The sequence below is a fragment of the Trachypithecus francoisi genome, unplaced genomic scaffold (assembly GCF_009764315.1).
Source record: "Trachypithecus francoisi isolate TF-2019V2 unplaced genomic scaffold, Tfra_2.0 Lachesis_group14, whole genome shotgun sequence".
NCBI lineage: Eukaryota > Metazoa > Chordata > Mammalia > Primates > Cercopithecidae > Trachypithecus > Trachypithecus francoisi.
The window spans coordinates 33710603-33728994 of record NW_022681459.1 but is presented as its reverse complement, the minus strand read 5'-3'; the positions used below and the strand labels follow the sequence as shown (position 1 = coordinate 33728994).

At 49.1% G+C, this 18392-nt stretch overlaps 2 protein-coding genes across 9 annotated transcripts in view; both read left to right on the top strand.

Annotated features, from left to right (window-relative positions):
* The window catches only part of LOC117096507 (aggrecan core protein-like), a 443073-nt gene that overhangs the window by 268052 nt on the left and 156629 nt on the right, over positions 1 to 18392 (top strand). The window lies entirely within an intron of this gene.
* The window catches only part of SLC2A11 (solute carrier family 2 member 11), a 29562-nt gene that overhangs the window by 2614 nt on the left and 8556 nt on the right, over positions 1 to 18392 (top strand). For 4 of the 8 annotated variants that reach the window (XM_033233963.1, XM_033233965.1, XM_033233961.1 and 1 more), the window contains exons 2-5: positions 3102 to 3200; positions 9409 to 9569; positions 16821 to 16945; positions 18035 to 18164. In XM_033233963.1, coding sequence (XP_033089854.1) covers positions 3102 to 3200; positions 9409 to 9569; positions 16821 to 16945; positions 18035 to 18164 — 515 coding nt within the window. The remainder of the gene's footprint in view (positions 1 to 3101; positions 3201 to 9408; positions 9570 to 16820; positions 16946 to 18034; positions 18165 to 18392) is intronic. The other 4 variants (XM_033233966.1, XM_033233967.1, XM_033233968.1 and 1 more) reach the window with 3 other exon arrangements.

The window sequence follows — 18392 nt, the reverse complement described above, 5'->3', positions numbered from 1 at the left end:
ATTTCCTGTAGTCTTAGAGGCCTGTCAACATCTCCTGCTACATGAGTTCAGCTGCTATCAAGCACTGTGTTCGCTGCTTCCTTCAGATCTGCTGTCTTAAGGGAGCTCTTACTTCCATGAAGCCCCCGTGGAGCTGTAATGTGGCCCCAATGGGACCAGGCTCCAGGTTTCTCACCTGGCTTCTTCCTAAGGCTTCCAGCCTAAGAGAAAGTAACTTAGGCCTTATGGGAACTCTGGGCAGCCAGGGCCCCTGTCACCAACCTGTCTCCAGATCTATGGCAAAGCCTTCAGCAGGATTCTGCCCTCCAGAGCCACTTCCTCTGCTCCCCCACCCTCCAGTGCAGTATCTCACTGAATGGTGAAAGCACAACTGGCGCTTTCCCAACTATATCTTGCCTCCCCAGCACACTTCCTGGCTGAGATAAACACTCAGGTTTTTTTTTGTTGTTGTTGTTTTTTGAGATAGAGTCTCACTCTATTGCCCAGGCAGGAGTGCAGTGGCGCAATCTGGGCTCACCGCAACCTCTGCCTCCCGGATTCAAGCAATTCTCCTGCCTCAGCCTTCTGAGTAGCTGGGATTACAGGTGCCTGCCACCACGCCTGGGTAATTTTTGTATTTTTAGTAGAGACGGGGTTTTACCATGTTGGCCAGGCTGGTCTTGAACTCCTGACCTCAAGTGATCTGCCCACCTCGGCCTCCCAAAGTGCTGGGATTATAGGCATGGGCCATCGCATCCGGCCAACACTCAGTATTTGACTAATGAATGAATAAATAGTCCGTAGGTTCTGGAAACTTCAGAAAACCTTAGCCAAACATCCTTCTGTCATGAAAATTGTATCAAAGTTTTCAAAAATAATACATTTAATTTTACAGAACAATTTGCCAGAACAAGAAAGGCAGTAATTTTTGGGGGAAGATATCAACGATTCAATTTTTGTAAAGTCAACTACTTTGCAAATATCTAGGAAAATACCTGAGGGAAGGAGTTCATTGTTGTGCCTTTGGAGGAGTGGAGAACTTTCAGTATATACTGAATTTTCAAAAATCTTAACAAATGTGTCATTTTGTAATTAAAAATCACAAAAGAGTAGACGGGGTATGGTGGCTCACGCCCGTAATCCTAACACTTTGGGAGGCCAAGGCGAGTGGATCGCTTGAGCTCAGGAGTTTGAAACCAGCCTGGGCAACATGGTGAAACCCCGTCTCTACAACAAAATACAAAAAAAATTAGCCCAGCGTGGTGGTGTATGCCTGTAGTCCCAGCTACTTGGGGGGCTGAGGTGGACGGATCACTTGAGCCCAGGAGGTTGAGGCTGCAGTGAGCCAAGATCCCGACACTGCACTCCAACCTGGGTGACAAAATGAGACCCTGTCTCAAAAAAACAAAACAAAAAATCACAAAAGGAGAAAGATAAACAATTTTGTGAATCCCTCAGAAGACCTCAACTACAGGTTGGGTGCAGTGCCTCACGTCTGTAATCTCAGCACTTTGGAGGCCAGGGTGGGCAGATCACTTGAGGTCAGGAGTCTCTACTAAAAATACAAAAATTAGCTGGGCGTGGTGGTACATGCCTGCAATCCCAGCTACTCCGGAAGCTGAGGTGCGAGAATCACTTGAACTGGGAGGCGGAGATTGCAGTGAGCCGAGATTGCGCCATTGCACTCCAGCCTGGGCAGCAGAGCAAGACTCCGTCTCTCTCTTTTTTCTTTTTTTTTTTTTTTTGAGACAGAGTCTCACTCTGTGCCCATGCTGGAGTGCAGTGGTGCGATCTTGGCTCGCTGCAACCTCCACCTCCCCGGTTCAAGCAGTTCCCTGCCTCAGCCTCCTGAGTAGATGGGATTACAGGTATCTGCCAACAAGCCCAGCTTATTTTTTTTTTTTTTTTTTTTGAGACAGAGTCTCGCTCTGTCACCCAGGCTGGAGTGCAGTGGCACAATCTCAGCTCACTGTTTGCCTCCCGGGTTCACGCCATTCTTCTGTCTCAGTCTCCCAAGTAGCTGGGACCACAGGCACCCGCCACCAGGCCCGGCTAATTTTTTGTATTTTTAGTAGAGACAGGATTTCCCTGTGTTAGCCAGGGTGGTCTAGATCTCCTGACCTGGTGATCCGCCCACCTCGGCCTCCCAAATTGTGGGGATTACAGGCATGAGCCACCGCGCCTGGCCAATTTTTGTAGTTTTACTAGAGATGGGGTTTCACTATCTTGGCCAGGCTGGTCTTAAACTTCTGACCTCGCGATCCACACACCTCGGCCTGCCAAAGTGCTGGAATTACAGGTGTGAGCCTGGCCAAGACTCCTCAAAAAGAAAAAAAGAGAGAAATTCCCAACTATAAATGATGAGGCATTGGGGATGCCTTTGGGAATTCTCTGTCCATCTCTAAGGGTGTTTCACTGTCCTTTTGTGTACCAAGTGTGCATGACTCATGTGTACCCAGCCTAGAAGTAGGCTTCATTATCTCCAGGTCCAGGTAAGGAGGTGACTTAGGATGAGGAAGTAAGGGGAGAGCTGGGATAGGGACCAGGCACCTTGGCCATCTATGCTGCCTCTCTGCTGCTCATATGTCCCCAAGTCCTTGCACCTGCAGGTCCATGTGGCTTCTTTTCTTAGCCTAGTTGCAAAACATGCTGGTGGGAGGTAAGAAAAGGAGGCTCAGCCCAGATTCCTGGAGCCTGGCCACTCTGTTGGAGAACGTTTTCCTGGGGCAAGTCAGGGGCTCCTGTCCTGCTGGAGGCAGAGCTTTACTCTGCTGGGGCCCCAGCACAGGGGACTGTCTTCCCCTAACACAGCAGACGTGCTCAGGGGCAGCCCAACAAGCAGGGATGGGAACTGCTCTCCAGCTCCAGGAAACGTTGGGGCTATGGGTGGCATGAGGGTAAAGTGGGGCCCTGGACTCAGAGCAGGAGGCCTGGATTCTTCTGCTACCTGTCAGCCATGTGACCCGGGTTAACTCCTCTCTGAGCCTCACTTTCCTCATCTGCAAAGTGGAGACATCACTGCTTGATTCAGATAAATTGCAGTGCTGTGATTGGCAGCTCTGGTCCAGGGAGAGGGGTGGTGGCTGTTGTTGGTCACTCTGTGTTCTCCCCTCTCTCCTCAGATTCAGGGCAGGATCCTGCTCCTGACCATCTGTGCTGCCGGCATTGGTGGGACTTTTCAGTTTGGCTATAACCTGTCTATCATCAATGCCCCGACCTCGGTACGTATCCTCTCTGTCGACTGCTCCTGTCTGAGTGGGTACTGGCTAACAGCTGCCCACTGAGGGGCTTCAGCCAGGCATCCACTTGGTGGCGCTTTCTGCCACAAGTTTGTCTCCATTGGGTTGGCCCACAGGTTCCTGCAGGTTCAAACTAAGCATACATCTTCCCCCAAACCTGCATGTCCTCGTGAGTCCCTAATCTCAGCGGATGATTCCATCTTCCACCTAGTGATGGGGGGGTCAGCGTTGACTTCTTTTCGTCTCTTGAACACCAAGTCCTTCCTAACTACCTCTAGAATCCAGCCACTTCTCCCCATGTCTCCACCACATTCCCAGTTCTGGCCCAGCCTCCTCACTGGCCTCCTTGCCTTCAGCCTCTCCCCATCCTGATCTCTTCAAGTCACTCCCCTGCTCAGAATTGTTTTTTTTTTTTTTTTTTTTTGAGATGGAGTTTTGCTCTTGTTGCCCAGATTGGTTTGCAGTGGCGTGATCTCAGCTCACTGCAATCTCTGCCTCCCGGGTTCAAGCGATTCTACTGCCTCAGCCTCCTGAGTAGCTGGGATTACAGGCATGTGCCACCACGCCCGGCTAATTTTGTAGTTTTAGTAGAGACGGGATTTCTCCATGTTGGTCAGGCTGGTCTCGAACTCCCAACCTCAGGTCATCCGCCTGCCTCAGCCTCCCAAAGTACTGGGATTATAGGCATGAGCCACCACACCCGGTCTCATGAATGTTATTTATAAAGTAGCTAGTGGAGGTTAAGTTTCCGTGTTCAGCGGCGAGGCCTTGAGCTACCAGGGCCTCAGCTTCATGGAAAAAGGAAGAAGAAATTTTAAAAAGCCAACTGACCAAAAGCAAGCCGGACAGGCAGATCTGACAAATGAACCCCTTGGTTTCACTGTCTCACACCTCCGCTCCCCCAACCCTGATACCAAAGCAAGTTAAGTATAGTTCCTCAAATGCCTATGACACAGCCCTTCCTCTAAGCCTCCTTCCATGGAGGGGCCCTCTCTGTTCCACCTGTAGAAGCCCACCCCAGATACCACCACCTTTTTGAAACCTTCTTCCCTCTCCAGCCCTTGGTGTAGGCTGTCCTCGCTCAGGCTGTGTGAGGGCTGTTTTGTGTCCATCTCCTCTCTCCTGCTGATTCACTCTCAGCATCTGAGTCATCTTTGAATCTCCGGCACTTGGTCATAGCCTGGCCCAAGCCGATGTTCTGTGAGGGTCTGTGGAAAGGATGGGTCTTTCAGCTCCAGTGATAGAAGCCCACCTCTAACTTGCTTAAGTAAGAAGGGCAAGTACCTAGTCATAACTGGGAATGATGGGATATGGGGCCTCACACAGCACTGGGGGAGAGCTGCAGGAACCAGGCCCTGGGACAGAACTGTGGCTGTCCTGCCCCTGATTTTCCTCTCTCTGTTGTTTTTTTTTTTTTTGTTTGTTTGTTTGTTTTAAACAGAGTCTTGCTCTGTCACCCAGGCTGGAGTGCAGTCATGCAATCTCGGCTCACAGCAACCTCTGCTCCGCCCCAAGCTCAGGCGCTCAAGCGATCCTCACACCTCAGCCTCCCAAGTAATTGGGACCACAGGCGTGTACCACAAAGCCCAGCTATTTTATTTGTATTTTTTAGTAGAGACAGGGTCTCATCATGTTGCCCAGGCTGGTCTCAAACTCCTGAGCTCAAGTGGTCCGCCCACCTTGGCCTCTTGAAGTTCTAGGATTATAGGCATGAGCCACCGTGCCTGCCTTGGCCTTGTTTTCATACCCAGTTGGGGAGCTGCTGTCACCAGATTCACTCCCTGCCAGCTGAGAACTCCCCCAACCAACAAAAGTCTTCCAGATTAGCTCATGTAGAAAGGCAGGGAAGAGCCTGAGGGGCTGGTTTGGTTTACGTGTCCACTCCCAGACCAGTAATGTGGTCAGGAGGCTGCGATGCTCGGATTGGCCAGATCTGGGCCAGGTAATCACCTTTATGGGGGAACCAAGAGCTGTACTTGACCATGGAGAGAACTTCCTCCAAAGTAATAGTTGTTAGCAGAAGATAGAGATGGGAATAAAAAGAATGATAGCAGCCCAGCCTCTTAAAGCAAGGATGAGAATTTAGAAAGGGAGGTCTGAGCTGGCTGCATTGGTTTGTTTGTTTGTTTATTTATTTATTTATTGAGATGGAGTTTTGCTCTTGTTGACCAAGCTGGAGTGCAATGGCGTGATCTTGGCTCCCTCTGTCACCCAGGCTGGACCACGGTGGCGAGATCTCAGGTCATTGCAACCTCTGCCTCCCAGGATCAAGTGATTCTCCTGTCTCAGCCTCCTGAGTAGCTGGGATTACAGGCGCCTGTCACCATACCTGACTAATTTTTTTGTATTTATAGTAGAAGTGGACTTTCCTCATGTTAGCCAGGCTGGTCTCAAACTCCTGACCTCAGGTAATCTGCCTGCCTTGGACTCCCAAAGTGCTGGGATTACAGGCGTGATGCATTGGTTTATTTATTCATTCATTCATCAAGCATTTGAGCACCCACTTCAGTGCACACTCAGACTAGAGAGGGGTCCATCCCGGGCTGGGCAGGTCACTCAGACCTTACCTCCCACGGCCATCACCAGCCCCCACAAAGGAGACTTTCCTAGGCTCAGAGGCCTCCCCTACCCTGCTGAATAGTGTTAAGTTCTAATTGTTAAAAAAAAAGTTATTCAGGCTGGACATGGTGGCTCATGCCTATAATCCCAGCACTTTGAGAGGCTGAGGCAGGCAGATCATTTGAGGTCAGGAGTTCGAGACCAGCCTGGCCAACATGATTAAACCCTGTCTCTACTAAAAGTAGAAATATTAGCTGGGCATGGTGGTGCGTGTCTGTGATCTCAGCTCCTCCAGAGGCTGGGGCAGGAGAATCGCTTGAACCCAGGAAGCGGAGGTTGCAGTGACCTGAGATCTCGCCACCGTGCTCCAGCCTGGGTGACAGAGGGAGACTCCCTCTCAAAAAAAAAAAAAAAAAAGACTGGGCGCAGTGGCTCACGCCTGTAAACCCAGCACTTTGGGAGTCTGAGGCAGGTGGATCACCTGAAGTTGGGAGTTCCAGACCAGCCTGACCAACATGGAAAAACCGCATCTCTACTAAAAATACAAAATTAGCCAGGCATGGTGGCACGTGCCTGTAATCCCAGCTACTTGGGAGGCTGAGGCAGGAGAATTGTTCGAACCCGGGAAGCGGAGGTTGCAGTGAGCCGAGATTGCGCCATTGCACTCCAGCCTGGGCAACAAGAGCAAAACTCCGTCTCAAAAACAAAAACAAAAACAAAAACTATTCAGTGACACTTGTCAAAGCACACTAATGAAGACTTTATTCAAGAGGTGGCAAGCACTAGTTGGAGGGACCACGGCAATGGGGTCCTGCCCTGAGGCAGAAAGATTGGATTCAACTTCAAATACAGCATGGGCAAGTGAGAACTGATAGCCGAGGAGTAGAGTGGGGACAGTGGTTGCACAATGACTAAGAGGATCATCAGGCGTTTGTGGGGGATTCTGGTTAAATTGACCCAACAGGATTCTTGTTGAGCGCAGGCCAGGGTAACCAGACATCATGGAGGATGGCAGAGGATAAGGAGGCCGATTAGATTTTGAAAGTGATCAGATGTGGAGGATGAGGATTCTAGCTAAATCAACTTAGCAGGACACTTGCTAAAACTGAACAAGGCAGAGATGAACACAGAAGTCCAAAAGTTGAGACCTAGTTGAAAAAGAGCTCAGAATACCGGGTGCAGTGGCTCACCCTTCTAATCTGAACACTTTGAGAGGCCGAGGTGGGAGGATTGCTTGAGCCCTAGAGTTTGAAATCAGCCTAAGCAACACGCAAGATCCAGTATGTACAAAGAAGTAAAAGAATATTCAACAGGGCGCAGTGGCATGAGCCTGCATTTGCAGGTACTTGTGAGGCTGAGGTGGGAGGATGGCTTGAGCCCAGGAGTTCGAGGCTGCAGTGAGCTATGATCATGCCACTGTACTCCAGCCTGGACAACAGAGGGAGATCCTATCTTTATTTTTTTTAATTTTTTTTGAGACGGAGTCTCGCTCTGTCACCCAGGCTGGAGTGCAGTGGCTGGATCTCAGCTCACTGCAAGCTCCGCCTCCCGGGTTTACGCCATTCTCCTGCCTCAGCCTCCTGAGTAGCTGGGACTACAGGCGCCCGCCACCTCGTCCGGCTAGTTTTTTTGTATTTTTTAGTAGAGATGGGGTTTCACCGTGTTAGCCAGGATGGTCTCGATCTCCTGACCTCGTGATCCGCCCATCTCGGCCTCCCAAAGTGCTGGGATGGAGACCCTATCTTTGAAAAAAAAAAAAGAGCTTAGAAAACTCTGAGGAGAATCTTTGTCAATGGTCACTCTTGAGGAGTTCCAGCCAATGTCGGGGAAGCTGGCCCTGGTCCCAGCTCCTGTGGACAGTTCCTCCCCCGAGAGGCAGCTGGTGGGCACTAGGCTGCCAGTCATTGCCCTGAGCTGGGCAGGGGAGAGCTGGCCCAGCACCTGAACCCACTGCCCTCCCTTGTGTTCTGTTCTGTCGGGAGACCTGCAAATGGCATTTCTTTTCTTTTTTTTTTTTTTTTGCAAATGGCATTTCATCGCTAACCAACAAAACGGTGCCCATGTCTTCCCCACTTCTTTCCTAACCATGTTAGGAGGTTCACTCACCTGAGGTTTGGAGTCTGGGGAGTCCAAACTACCTGGTACAACGCTGACCCATGGCTAAAGCTGTGAACAAGTCATTTCACCTCTCCCTGAGCCTAATCCCCAGTCTTGACAGTGACCAAGGCTGAGCATGGTTGCTCATGTCTGTAATCCCAGTGCTTTGGGAGGCTGCCTCCCAAAAGTAGTGAAACCTCGTCTCTACTAAAAAAATACAAAAAAATTAGCCGGGCGTGGTGGTAGGCGCCTGTAGTCCCAGCTACTCGGGAGGCTGAAGCAAGAGGATTACTTGCCAAGATTGGCGCAATCTTGGCTCGCTGCAACCTCCACCTCTCGGGTTCAAGCAATTCTTCTGCCTCAGCCTTGCAAGTAGCTGGGATTACAGGTGCCTGCCACCACACCTGGCTAATTTTTTTTGTATTTTTAGGAGAGATGGGGTTTCACCATGTTGGCCAGGCTGGTCTTGAACTCTTGACCCCAGGTGATCCACCCATGTCTGCCTCCCAAAGTGCTCTGATTACAGGTGTGAGCCACCATGCCTGGCCATGGAATTTCTTGAGTGATAGGAGCATCTTTTGTTATGTGCAATGAGCCCCATTTCATCATACCTGCGCATATGCTAATGAGGTGACAGGGTAGGGCCACTAGACTGCCTCAGGATGGAGCTGGTCACCAAAAAGACCAAGAGATTAGAGGGTCAGAATGTTCAGTCCCATTCACAGAGCTCTGGAAAAGGGAGAGGAGCTGAAGATATAAGGTCTATAAAAGCTCTTGAACAAGATTTGATGAGCTTCCAGGTTCGTGAACACATTGAGGTGCTGGGAAGGTGGTGTTCCTGCAGGGGACATGGAAGCCTCTAGCAACCTACTCCCCCAGGACCATGTCCAGTGTACCTTTCCCATATGGCTGTTCATGAGTTGTATCCTTCGTAACAAACCAGTAAATGTAAGTAAAGGGCCTTCCTGAGTTTCGTGAGCCATTGTTGCAAATTATCAAACCCACGGAAAGGGTCCTAGGAATCCCCAATTGATGGCCAGTTGGTCAGAAGTGCAGGAGACCTGGTCTTGCAGTTGGCATCTGAAGAGGGGACAGTCTTGTGGAACGGAGCCCTTTGACTTGTGGGATCTGATGCTAACTCCAGGTGGATAGTGTCAGAATGGGATTCCATTGTAGTACACCAGCTCGTGTCCGGAGAGTTAGAGAATTGCTTGATGTGGAAAAAATCCACGCATTTGCTGTCAGAAGTGTTGTGTGAGTAGGGAGAAATAGTGTTTTTGCAGAGAGGGGCGAATGGGGCATGTCCAGTGCTAGGCTCTGAGGGATATTGAGGGATAAGAACCAGCATGGTGCCCTGCACAGGGGAGGTGCTCAGGTGAGTTGGTTCCTGCTCCACGGGGAGCTCAGAAGACACGGTGCCTGTTCTTATTGCCTGTTCTGCAGAAGCATGGAACCCTGTTGGGGAGAAGGCTTGTCTTGTCTAGTGCCCCCATGCCCCCATCCCCAGAAGGCTGACTGGCATTTCTGTCCACAGCACATTCAGGAATTCACCAATGAGACGTGGCAGGCGCGTACTGGAGAGCCACTGTCTGACCACCTAGTTCTACTTGTGTGGTCCATCATCGTGTCTCTATATCCCCTAGGAGGCCTCTTTGGAGCACTGCTTGCAGGTCCATTGGCCATCACGCTGGGAAGGTAAGTGCTTCCTGTGTACCCCCTGAATGCCCTTTAATGAGGAGTGCTGCAGCCTGCAGGCTGAGGGACATGGAAGCAGGAAGAGGCCTGGCAAGCTCCAGGCCCAGATCAGCTCCTCATCCAGCCTCTTACTCTGCCTGGAGTTTCACCTTGCAAGACACATCTTCCAGGATTTGGTAGAGCAAACAGTCCTGTGCTACGAAAGAGAGAGGACTCCTGATTTCTAATTTCATGTCTGCCAACAAGTGCTAACTGACCTAAAACAAGTATTTTCTTCCTGGGCATCACTTTCCTCCTGCGTATCTAATGCAGTTCTTGCATTGCAAACAACACAAACTGACTCTGATTAACAGAATCAAAAATGTAATAGCTCGAAGGACACTGGGGCAGCTCATAGCATGAAAGGAAGTTCTTAGAAGCCAGGCCTGGCCAGGCAGGGTGGCTTACCCCTGTAATCCCAGGACTTTGGGAGGAATTACACTAAGGAGGAAAGATTGCATGGGTCCAGGAGTTTGAGACCAGTCTGGGCAATATGGTGAGACCTCATCTCTACAAAAAATTAGCCAGCTATGGGCTGGGTGCAGTGGCTGATGCCCATAATCTCAGCACTTTGAGAGGCTGAGGCGGGTGGATCACCTGAGGTCAGGAGCTTCAGACCAGCCTGACCAACATGGCGAAAACCCATCTCTACTAAAAATACAAAAATTAGCAGGGTGTGGTGGCACACTTCTGTAGTCCCAGCTACTCAGGAGACTGAGGCAGGAGAATCATTTGACCCCACAAGGCAGAGGCTGCAGTGAGCCAAGATCATGCCACTGCACTCCAGCCTGGGCGACAGAGTAAGACTCCATCTCAAAAAAAAAAAAAAAAGAAAAAAAAATCAACCAGTTATGGTGACACATGCCTGTGGACCCAGCTACTCGGGAGGCTGCAGCAGGAAGATCACCTGAGCCCAGGAGATCAACGCTGCAGTGAGTCTTGCTTGTGCCACTGTACTCCAGCCTGGATGACACAGTGAGCCCCTGTCTCAAAACAGCTGGCTTACTAGCGATCTTAGTCTATTTTTGTTGCTATAACAAAATAACTGAGACTGGGTGATGTATAAAGAACAGAAATTTACTTTCTCACAGTTCTGGAGGCTGTGAAGTCCAAGATCAAGGCACCAGCAGATTCAGTGTATGGTGAGGGCTGCTCTTTCTGCTTCTAAGGTGGTTCCTTGTCCCTGTGTCCTCACATGGCAGAAAGGGCGAATGCTGTGTTCTCACCTGGTAGGAAGACAAAGGGGAAAAAGGCAAAAAGAGCCTGCCTAGTTCCCTCCAGCCCTTTTATAAAGCACTAGTCTCATCAATGAAGGTGGAGTTCTCATGGCCTAATCAATCTCCCAAAGGTCTACCTCTAAATACTGTTGCGTTGGAAATTAAATTTCAACCTGAATTTTGGAAGAGACACAAACCATCAAACCATAGCACTAGCACAAGATCAACAAGACTGGATTAGACCACTGGGGCTCATATCTGCACCGTGGGGAGTAGGGGGACAGTCACAAACAAAAGTGGGGCTCTTCCCACGAAGACAGAGGTAATAACTATTGTGTGGCTGTCTCATGATACTTGGTACAGCTGGCATAAGCATGAAAGGAATTAAAAACTCAAATTTAGCACATCTGCCTATTCTAATTATGTCAAATGTCTGTTCCCCTTCTTCCATTCAGCAGCTGACTGGAGCTCTGAAATGTGTTGCCATCTTTGGGTGCTCAGGGTTGGTTGCATAGGGGAACAGGCGGGTTAGTCATCTTGGTGCCAGGAAGTCCCTATTGTTGAGTCCATGGGCGTTTTCTGTGCTTTCTACACTATTTGCTTTATCACCCAACTGAGTAAGCACCAGGATGGTCAAGGAAGGCAGTTGAATGCCATCTACAGATAGAAGGTCATACTGTCCATGATTGTGCATGATTATGAAGAGACTCTTTGCAGCAGGAAGGGGATTCTGATAAGCAGAAACATATTTATGTATACTTTCAGGTTCTGGGTTATTTATTTATTTTTTTGAGACAGAGTTTTGCTCTTCTTGCCCAGGCTGGAGTGCAATGGCGTGATCTTGGCTCGCTGCAACCTCCACTTCCCGGGTTCAAGTGATTCTCCTGCCTCAGCCTCCCGAGTAGCTGGGATTACAGGCATGCGCCACCATGCCCAGCTCATTTTGTATTTTTAGTAGAGACGGGATTTTCCATGTTGGTCAGTCTGGTCTCGAACTCCTGACCTCAGGTGATTCACCCACCTCGACCTCCCAAAGTGCTGGGATGACAGGCGTGAGCCACGGTGCCCAGCTATATTTTCAGGTTCTGGGCTAATTTTAAAAGATAAACCCACTTAGTGTTTCCCTGTACCTCCTTGAAACCAGTCTTCAAATTCTGCTTCATCTAAGACTGTCTGTCCAACCAAACCTTTTGAAAAAGGGACAGGCTGGGTGTGGTGGCCTGTAATCCCAGCACTTTGGGAGACTGAGGCGGGGGGGGTTCACCTGAGGTCAGGAGTTTGAGACCAGCCTGGCCAACATGGTGAAACCCCATCTCTACTAAAACTACAAAAATTAGCCAGGCATGGTGGCGGACGCCTGTAATCCCAGCTACTTGGGAGATTAAGGCAGGAGAATCACTTGAACCCGGGAGGCAGAGGTTGCAGTGAGCCGAGATCGTGCCACTGCACTCCAGCCTGTGCAACAAGAGTGAGACTCCATCTCAAAAAAAAAAAAAAAAAAGAAAACTAAAAAGAGGCAAAGTCCATGCTAGGCTGGGCGCAGTGGCTCATGCCTGTAATCCCAGCACTTTGGGAGGCCAAGGCGGGCAGATCATGAGGTTGGGAGATCAAGACCATCCTGGCTAACACGGTGAAACCCTGTCTCTACTAAAAAAAAAACAAAAAAATTAGACGGGCATGGTGGCGGGCAGCTGTAGTCCCAGCTACTCGGAAGGCTGAGGCAGGAGAATGGCGTGAACAACTGAAGCAGGAGAATCACTTGAACCTGGGAGGCAGAGCTTGCAGTGAGCCCAGATTGCGCCACTGCACTCTAGCCTGGGTGACAGAGCGATACTCCGTCTCAAAAAAAAAAAAAAGTCCGGCCGGGCGCGGTGGCTCAAGCCTGTAATCCCAGCACTTTGGGAGGCCGAGACGGGCGGATCACGAGGTCAGGAGATCGAGACCATCCTGGCTAACACAGTGAAACCCCGTCTCTACTAAAAAAAAAAAAAATAGAAAAAACTAGCCGGGCGAGGTGGCGGGCGCCTGTAGTCCCAGCTACTCTGGAGGCTGAGGCAGGAGAATGGCGTGAACCCAGGAGGCGGAGCTTGCAGTGAGCTGAGATTGTGCCACTGCACTCCAGCCTGGGCGACAGAGCGAGACTCCGTCTCAAAAAAAAAAAAAAAAAAGTCCATGCTAAAAAACCTGTCTATAGGATAGGTTTAAGTCCTTCAATACCTTTTAGGTCCAAACTGATGTGAGTGACCTATTCATGGGAAATTTTGGGGCCCACATTGGGCAAGTTTGGTTTATACCACTTCTATTCAGTGACAGAGTGCTACAGGGCACACTCAACCTTAGTAGGAGGGTGTCATACAGCACCCAGTTATGATAAGTACATGGCCCTGTGGCATCCTGCAGCCTGGTGTTTATTCCCCACTAGTGCCTAGTGACAAGGCCAGGAGCTCTTTCTCCTTAAGAGGATAGCAGGCTGGGCATGGTGGCTCATGCCTGTAATTCCAGCACTTTGGGAGGCCAAGAGAAGAGGATCTCTTGAGCCCAGGAGTTTGAGTCCAGCCTGGGCAACATAGCAGAACCCCATCTCTACAAGAAAAAAAGAAAAAATTAGCTAGGCATAGTGGCGTACACCTGTGGTCCCAGCTACTCAGGAGTCTGAGGTGGGAGGATCACTTGAGCCTGGGAGGTCGAGGCTTCAGTGAGCTGTTATAGCACCACTGCACTCAAGCCTGGGTGACATAGTGAGACCCCATCTCTAAATAAATATAAATAAATATATATTTATATATATATGAAAAATGTATATTTATTTATACACATGAAAAAATATATATAATATATATATATAAAAGAGGCTAGTAATTTGCTGAAGGAGAGTAGCTCAACTTAAAAAGCTTTGGTTTTGCATTGTGACCTCTTTTTAGAGTATTTTAACTGCCACTTTGAGCACCACAGGCTCTCCTAAAGCTAAAGGGTTGAGTGGCAGAGCTCTTTGAGCTTGGCTTGGGGCCGTGATCGTGTATAGTTGCTAGTACTCTGCAACGTGAATTTGGCTTCGACCCACTAGAGAAATACTTCTCTTGCTTAGCACCACTCAAAACTGCCAGGTTTTCAAGTCACCTGATAAATGTGCCAGGTCACGACACCTGATGTGGTATTCCGCTGCCTCCAAAATGGAAAGAAGCTCTCAGAGGCTTGTCCCTCCTCCTTAGAGGAAGGGGACTATGGTGCAGCAATTTGTCATGCACTTTGGAGAAAATACACTGCCACCTCTTAGTCCTCTAGACCTCAGGAACTTCGTTGGAGTGGCAGCCCCCCTGTCTCGTTTTTAATCTTCTACTCTTTGTCACAGTGTACCTTACCAAGGCATCTAGTGCACTTGCTGCTTCCTCTTCTCCAGGTCCTTTCTGTATGAACTCATCAAAATAGTGGGACAGCAGCATGTCCTGTGGGATGCACAGGTCCCTGTGGAATGGACTGTCGCCCATAGCTGGACAGCTGCTATATCCTTTTTTTTATTTTTTATTTTTATTTTTTTTTTGAGACAGAGTCTCGCTCTGTCACCCAGGCTAGAGTACAGTGGTGCGATCTCGGCTCACTGCAACCTCCGCCTCCCAGTTCCAGCGATTCTCCTGCCTCAGCCTCCTGAGTAGCTGGGATAACAGGCGCCTGCCACCAAGCCTGGCTACTTTTTGTATTTTTAGTAGAGATGGGGTTTCACCATGTTGGCCAGGCTGGTCTCAAACTTCTGACCTCATGATCCGCCCACCTCAGCCTCGCAAAATGCTGGGATTATAGGCGTGAGCTGCTGCATCCGGCTGCTGCTATATACTTAAGGCAGGTCAGTGGAGGTGTATGACTCTTCCTGCAAGGTGAATGCTAAGTGTTTTTGGCAATGTCTGTGTATTGAAATGGAGCAAAGTGCACTCACCAGGTTGAAGTACTTAATTATTATTAATGGATTTATTAATTCCAGTGAGGAAAATGTCTATCATTGTAATTATAATTATTAGTTACAATTGGAGTTACCACTGGATCAAGCTTGTTATAATCTACTGTCATTTTTCATTCCCTAGACACAAGACACACAGGCTTTGGCTCATATTTTATCACCAATGTGCTGGTCACTTTGAGCAGAACACTGGCCACTTCCGGTCTTCGGTTTCCCTCTCAGTACAGTGAGCTATACCATCACAGTGAGCTCTCCTGGGTGATCTGTATGACAGCACTTCTGAGCTCAATATTAGGAGCCAAAGCTAATGCTTCATCATGGTGGAACAGGTGACATTTCCAATGGCCCCTCCTTGGATTGGTGTCTGTCCCATTGATCAAGGCATTGAGACATACAGCCATTCTGAGTTGTGAGAAGCGACTCTGTAATACATGGAGGAAAATATAAGGAAACTCTACTTGATTGTCTATGCATCCATTCCTTCACTCTAAAGTCCCTGTTCTTCCTCCTTGGAGTTGTATTGAATCTGAGAAATTACATATTAGCACCTTCATTGTTGTTGTTGAGACAGAGTCTCACTCTCTCACCGAGGCTGGAGTGCAGTGGCGTGATCATGGCTCACTGCAGCCTCGTACTCTTGGGTTCCAGCAATCCTCCCACCTCAGCCTCTTGAGTAGCTGAAATTACAGGCGTGCGCCAACATGCCCAGCTAATATATATATATATTTTTTGAGATGAAGTTTCGCTCTTGTTGCCTAGGCTGGAGTGCAATGGCGCAACCTCGGCTCACCACAACCTCCACCTCTCAGGTTCAAGCGATTCTCCTGCCTCAGCCTCGAGTAGCTGGGATTACAGGCATTGCCACCACGCCTGGCTAATTTTGTATTTTTTTTAGTAGAGATGGGGTTTCTCCAATTGGTCAGGCTGGTCTCGAACTCCTGACCTCAGGTGATCTGCCTGCCTTGGCCTCCCAAAGTGCTGGGATTACACGCGTGAGCCACCGTACCCAGCCTAATTTTTTTGTATTTTTTGTAGTGATGGGGTTTCATAATGTTGCCCTGGCTAGTCTCCTGGGATCAGGTGATCTGCCCGCTTCAACCTCCCAAAGTGTTGGGATTAAAGGCATGTGCCACCATGCCCAGCCTAATTTTTACATATATTTTAAAAATTATGTGTTCCAACAGACCTGTAAGTGTAGGAACTCTCATCTTATTTGACAGCAAGGATACCAGGACTCAAAGTAGTTAATGGCATACTTGAGGTCATGAACTAATGAATGACAGAGTCAGGATTTAAATTCAGAGTCTTGGCTGGGCGCTGTAGCTCATGCCTATAATTCCAGCACTCTGGGAGGCCAAGGCAGGTGGGTCACCTGAGGTCAGGAGTTTGAGACCAGCCTGGCCATCAGGGAAAAACCCCATCTCTACTAAAAATACAAAAATTAGCTGGGCGTGGTGGCATGCGCCAGTAATCCCAGCCACTCTGGAGGATGAGGCACAAGAATAGCTTGAACCTGGAAGATGGAGGTTGCAGTGAGCCAAGATTGCACCACTGCATTCCAGCCTGGGTAACAGAGCAAGACTTTGTCTCAAAAAAAAAACCAAAAACAAAAAAAATGAAACTCCTGGGCTCAAGCAGTCCTCCCACCTCAGCCTCCCAAGGTGCTAGAATTATAGGCGTAAACCACCACCTCTGGCCAGTCCCTTCATTTTCAAAAAGTCTGGGGAGAACAATACTTAATCTGAAGGGGGAAAGCCATACCACATAAATTCTGTTATTTCAAGCTTTGCTGTAGGCAGAAAGGAGAGTAATTGGGGTGCATGGCGGGGGAGGGGAGTGGGAATATTCACCTCAAGGCATACCATAGGTGAGCCTAGGTACAATGGTCATTTCCGTTCATGCAGTTTAGACTCTTTGAAACACAAATATACACACACATGTGTGTGTGTGATCAGGGCTTGTTAGAGTTGCAAAGAGTGGTCCCCAAGGATGGTCCCTCTGGACTGAACCACAGCCTCTCTTTCTGTGTGTTTCACTTCCCCCAAGGAAGAAGTCCCTCCTGGTGAATAACATCTTTGTGGTGTTGGCAGCGATTCTGTTTGGATTCAGCCGCAAAGCAGGCTCCTTTGAGATGATCATGCTGGGAAGACTGCTTGTGGGAGTCAGTGCAGGTATGGAGTGGGGGCTTCTCGTCCTACCTCTCTATGCCTATTTATTCACAAATTCATTAATTCCTTTTATTTCATTTCCTCCTTCATTTCCTCCCTTTATTTATTTATTTATTTTATTTTATTTTTTTGAGATGGAGTCTTGCTCTGTCGCCCAGGCTGGAGTGCAGTGGCGCTATCTCGGCTCACTGCAAGCTCTGCCTCCTGGGTTCATGCCATTCTCCTGCCTCAGCCTCCTGAGTAGCTGGGACTACAGGCTCCCACCACCACGCCCAGCTAATTTTTTGTATTTTTAGTAGAGACGGGGTTTCACCGTGTTAGCCAGGATGGTCTCGATCTCCTGACCTTGTGATCCGCCTGCCTCAGCCTCCCAAAGTGCTGGGATTACAGGCATGAGTCACTGCACACAGCCTCATTTATTTATTTTTTGTTTATGCCTACCTTTGTCACAAAAGGATGAAATATAGTTTATCTTAAAAGACTCATATGACTAGATATTTAAAGTAGGTCCAGAACAATGGAAAAGTTGTGTAGGGATGGGGGAATAAACATCTGCAAACTAACACTAACAGAGGTCCCATGTTTGAGTAACACTCTAAGCCATGAGCTTCCTGGCAGCCAAAGTATAAAGGGATATAGGATGAGTTTTCTGATCTTCCCTCAGAAGCAGAATGGCCTGTTAGGTACTCCTCGGTTTGTGGGGCTTTTCATGTGAGAGAGCAGAATTTTGAGCACATCCACCTGGGTTTTTAGGGGCTCCAACACAGCTCCCTTAGAGCCCTTCACACTCAGGTCCCAGTGATGGGACCTAGGAAGTTCCCATGAACATGTGGGACTGTGGCCAGGGACCAGGATGGGAGCGGATCTGAGAAAGCCCTCTCTGAGAAGTTCTGAGGAGTAGAGTTGGGATCCTGTTGACCCTTCAGCAGGTGAAGCAGAACCCCTCAGAGTGTGGGGGGTGAGGATCAGCCCTCAGTGCCAGGATCTAGTTGAGTGGCTGGACAGTGCTGAGTGGGGCAGGGGAGACAGGCCAGTGTCATGGAGGGAAGTCCCAGCTGGTGGCTGATGTGCCTCTGCTGTGCACACGTCCAGGCGTGAGCATGAATATCCAGCCCATGTACCTGGGGGAGAGCGCCCCTAAGGAGCTCCGAGGAGCTGTGGCCATGAGCTCAGCCATCTTTACTGCTCTGGGGATCGTGATGGGACAGGTGGTCGGACTCAGGTAAGCACCCCTCCCCCACATGCATTGAGTATTTCGGAGATACCAGTAAAAACCTTTCTTCACCTAAATGTCTCCCCTACCCACTAGTAGATTAAAGCATTGTTGCTTTGCATGAAGGCATCGAATCCTCTATCCACATCTCTGCTGCCAATTCACAAAATGGGTATCAGTCAACATACTGCAATGTGAATCACCTTTTCCTGTCCTCTCCGGGTCAGGGAGCAAAGA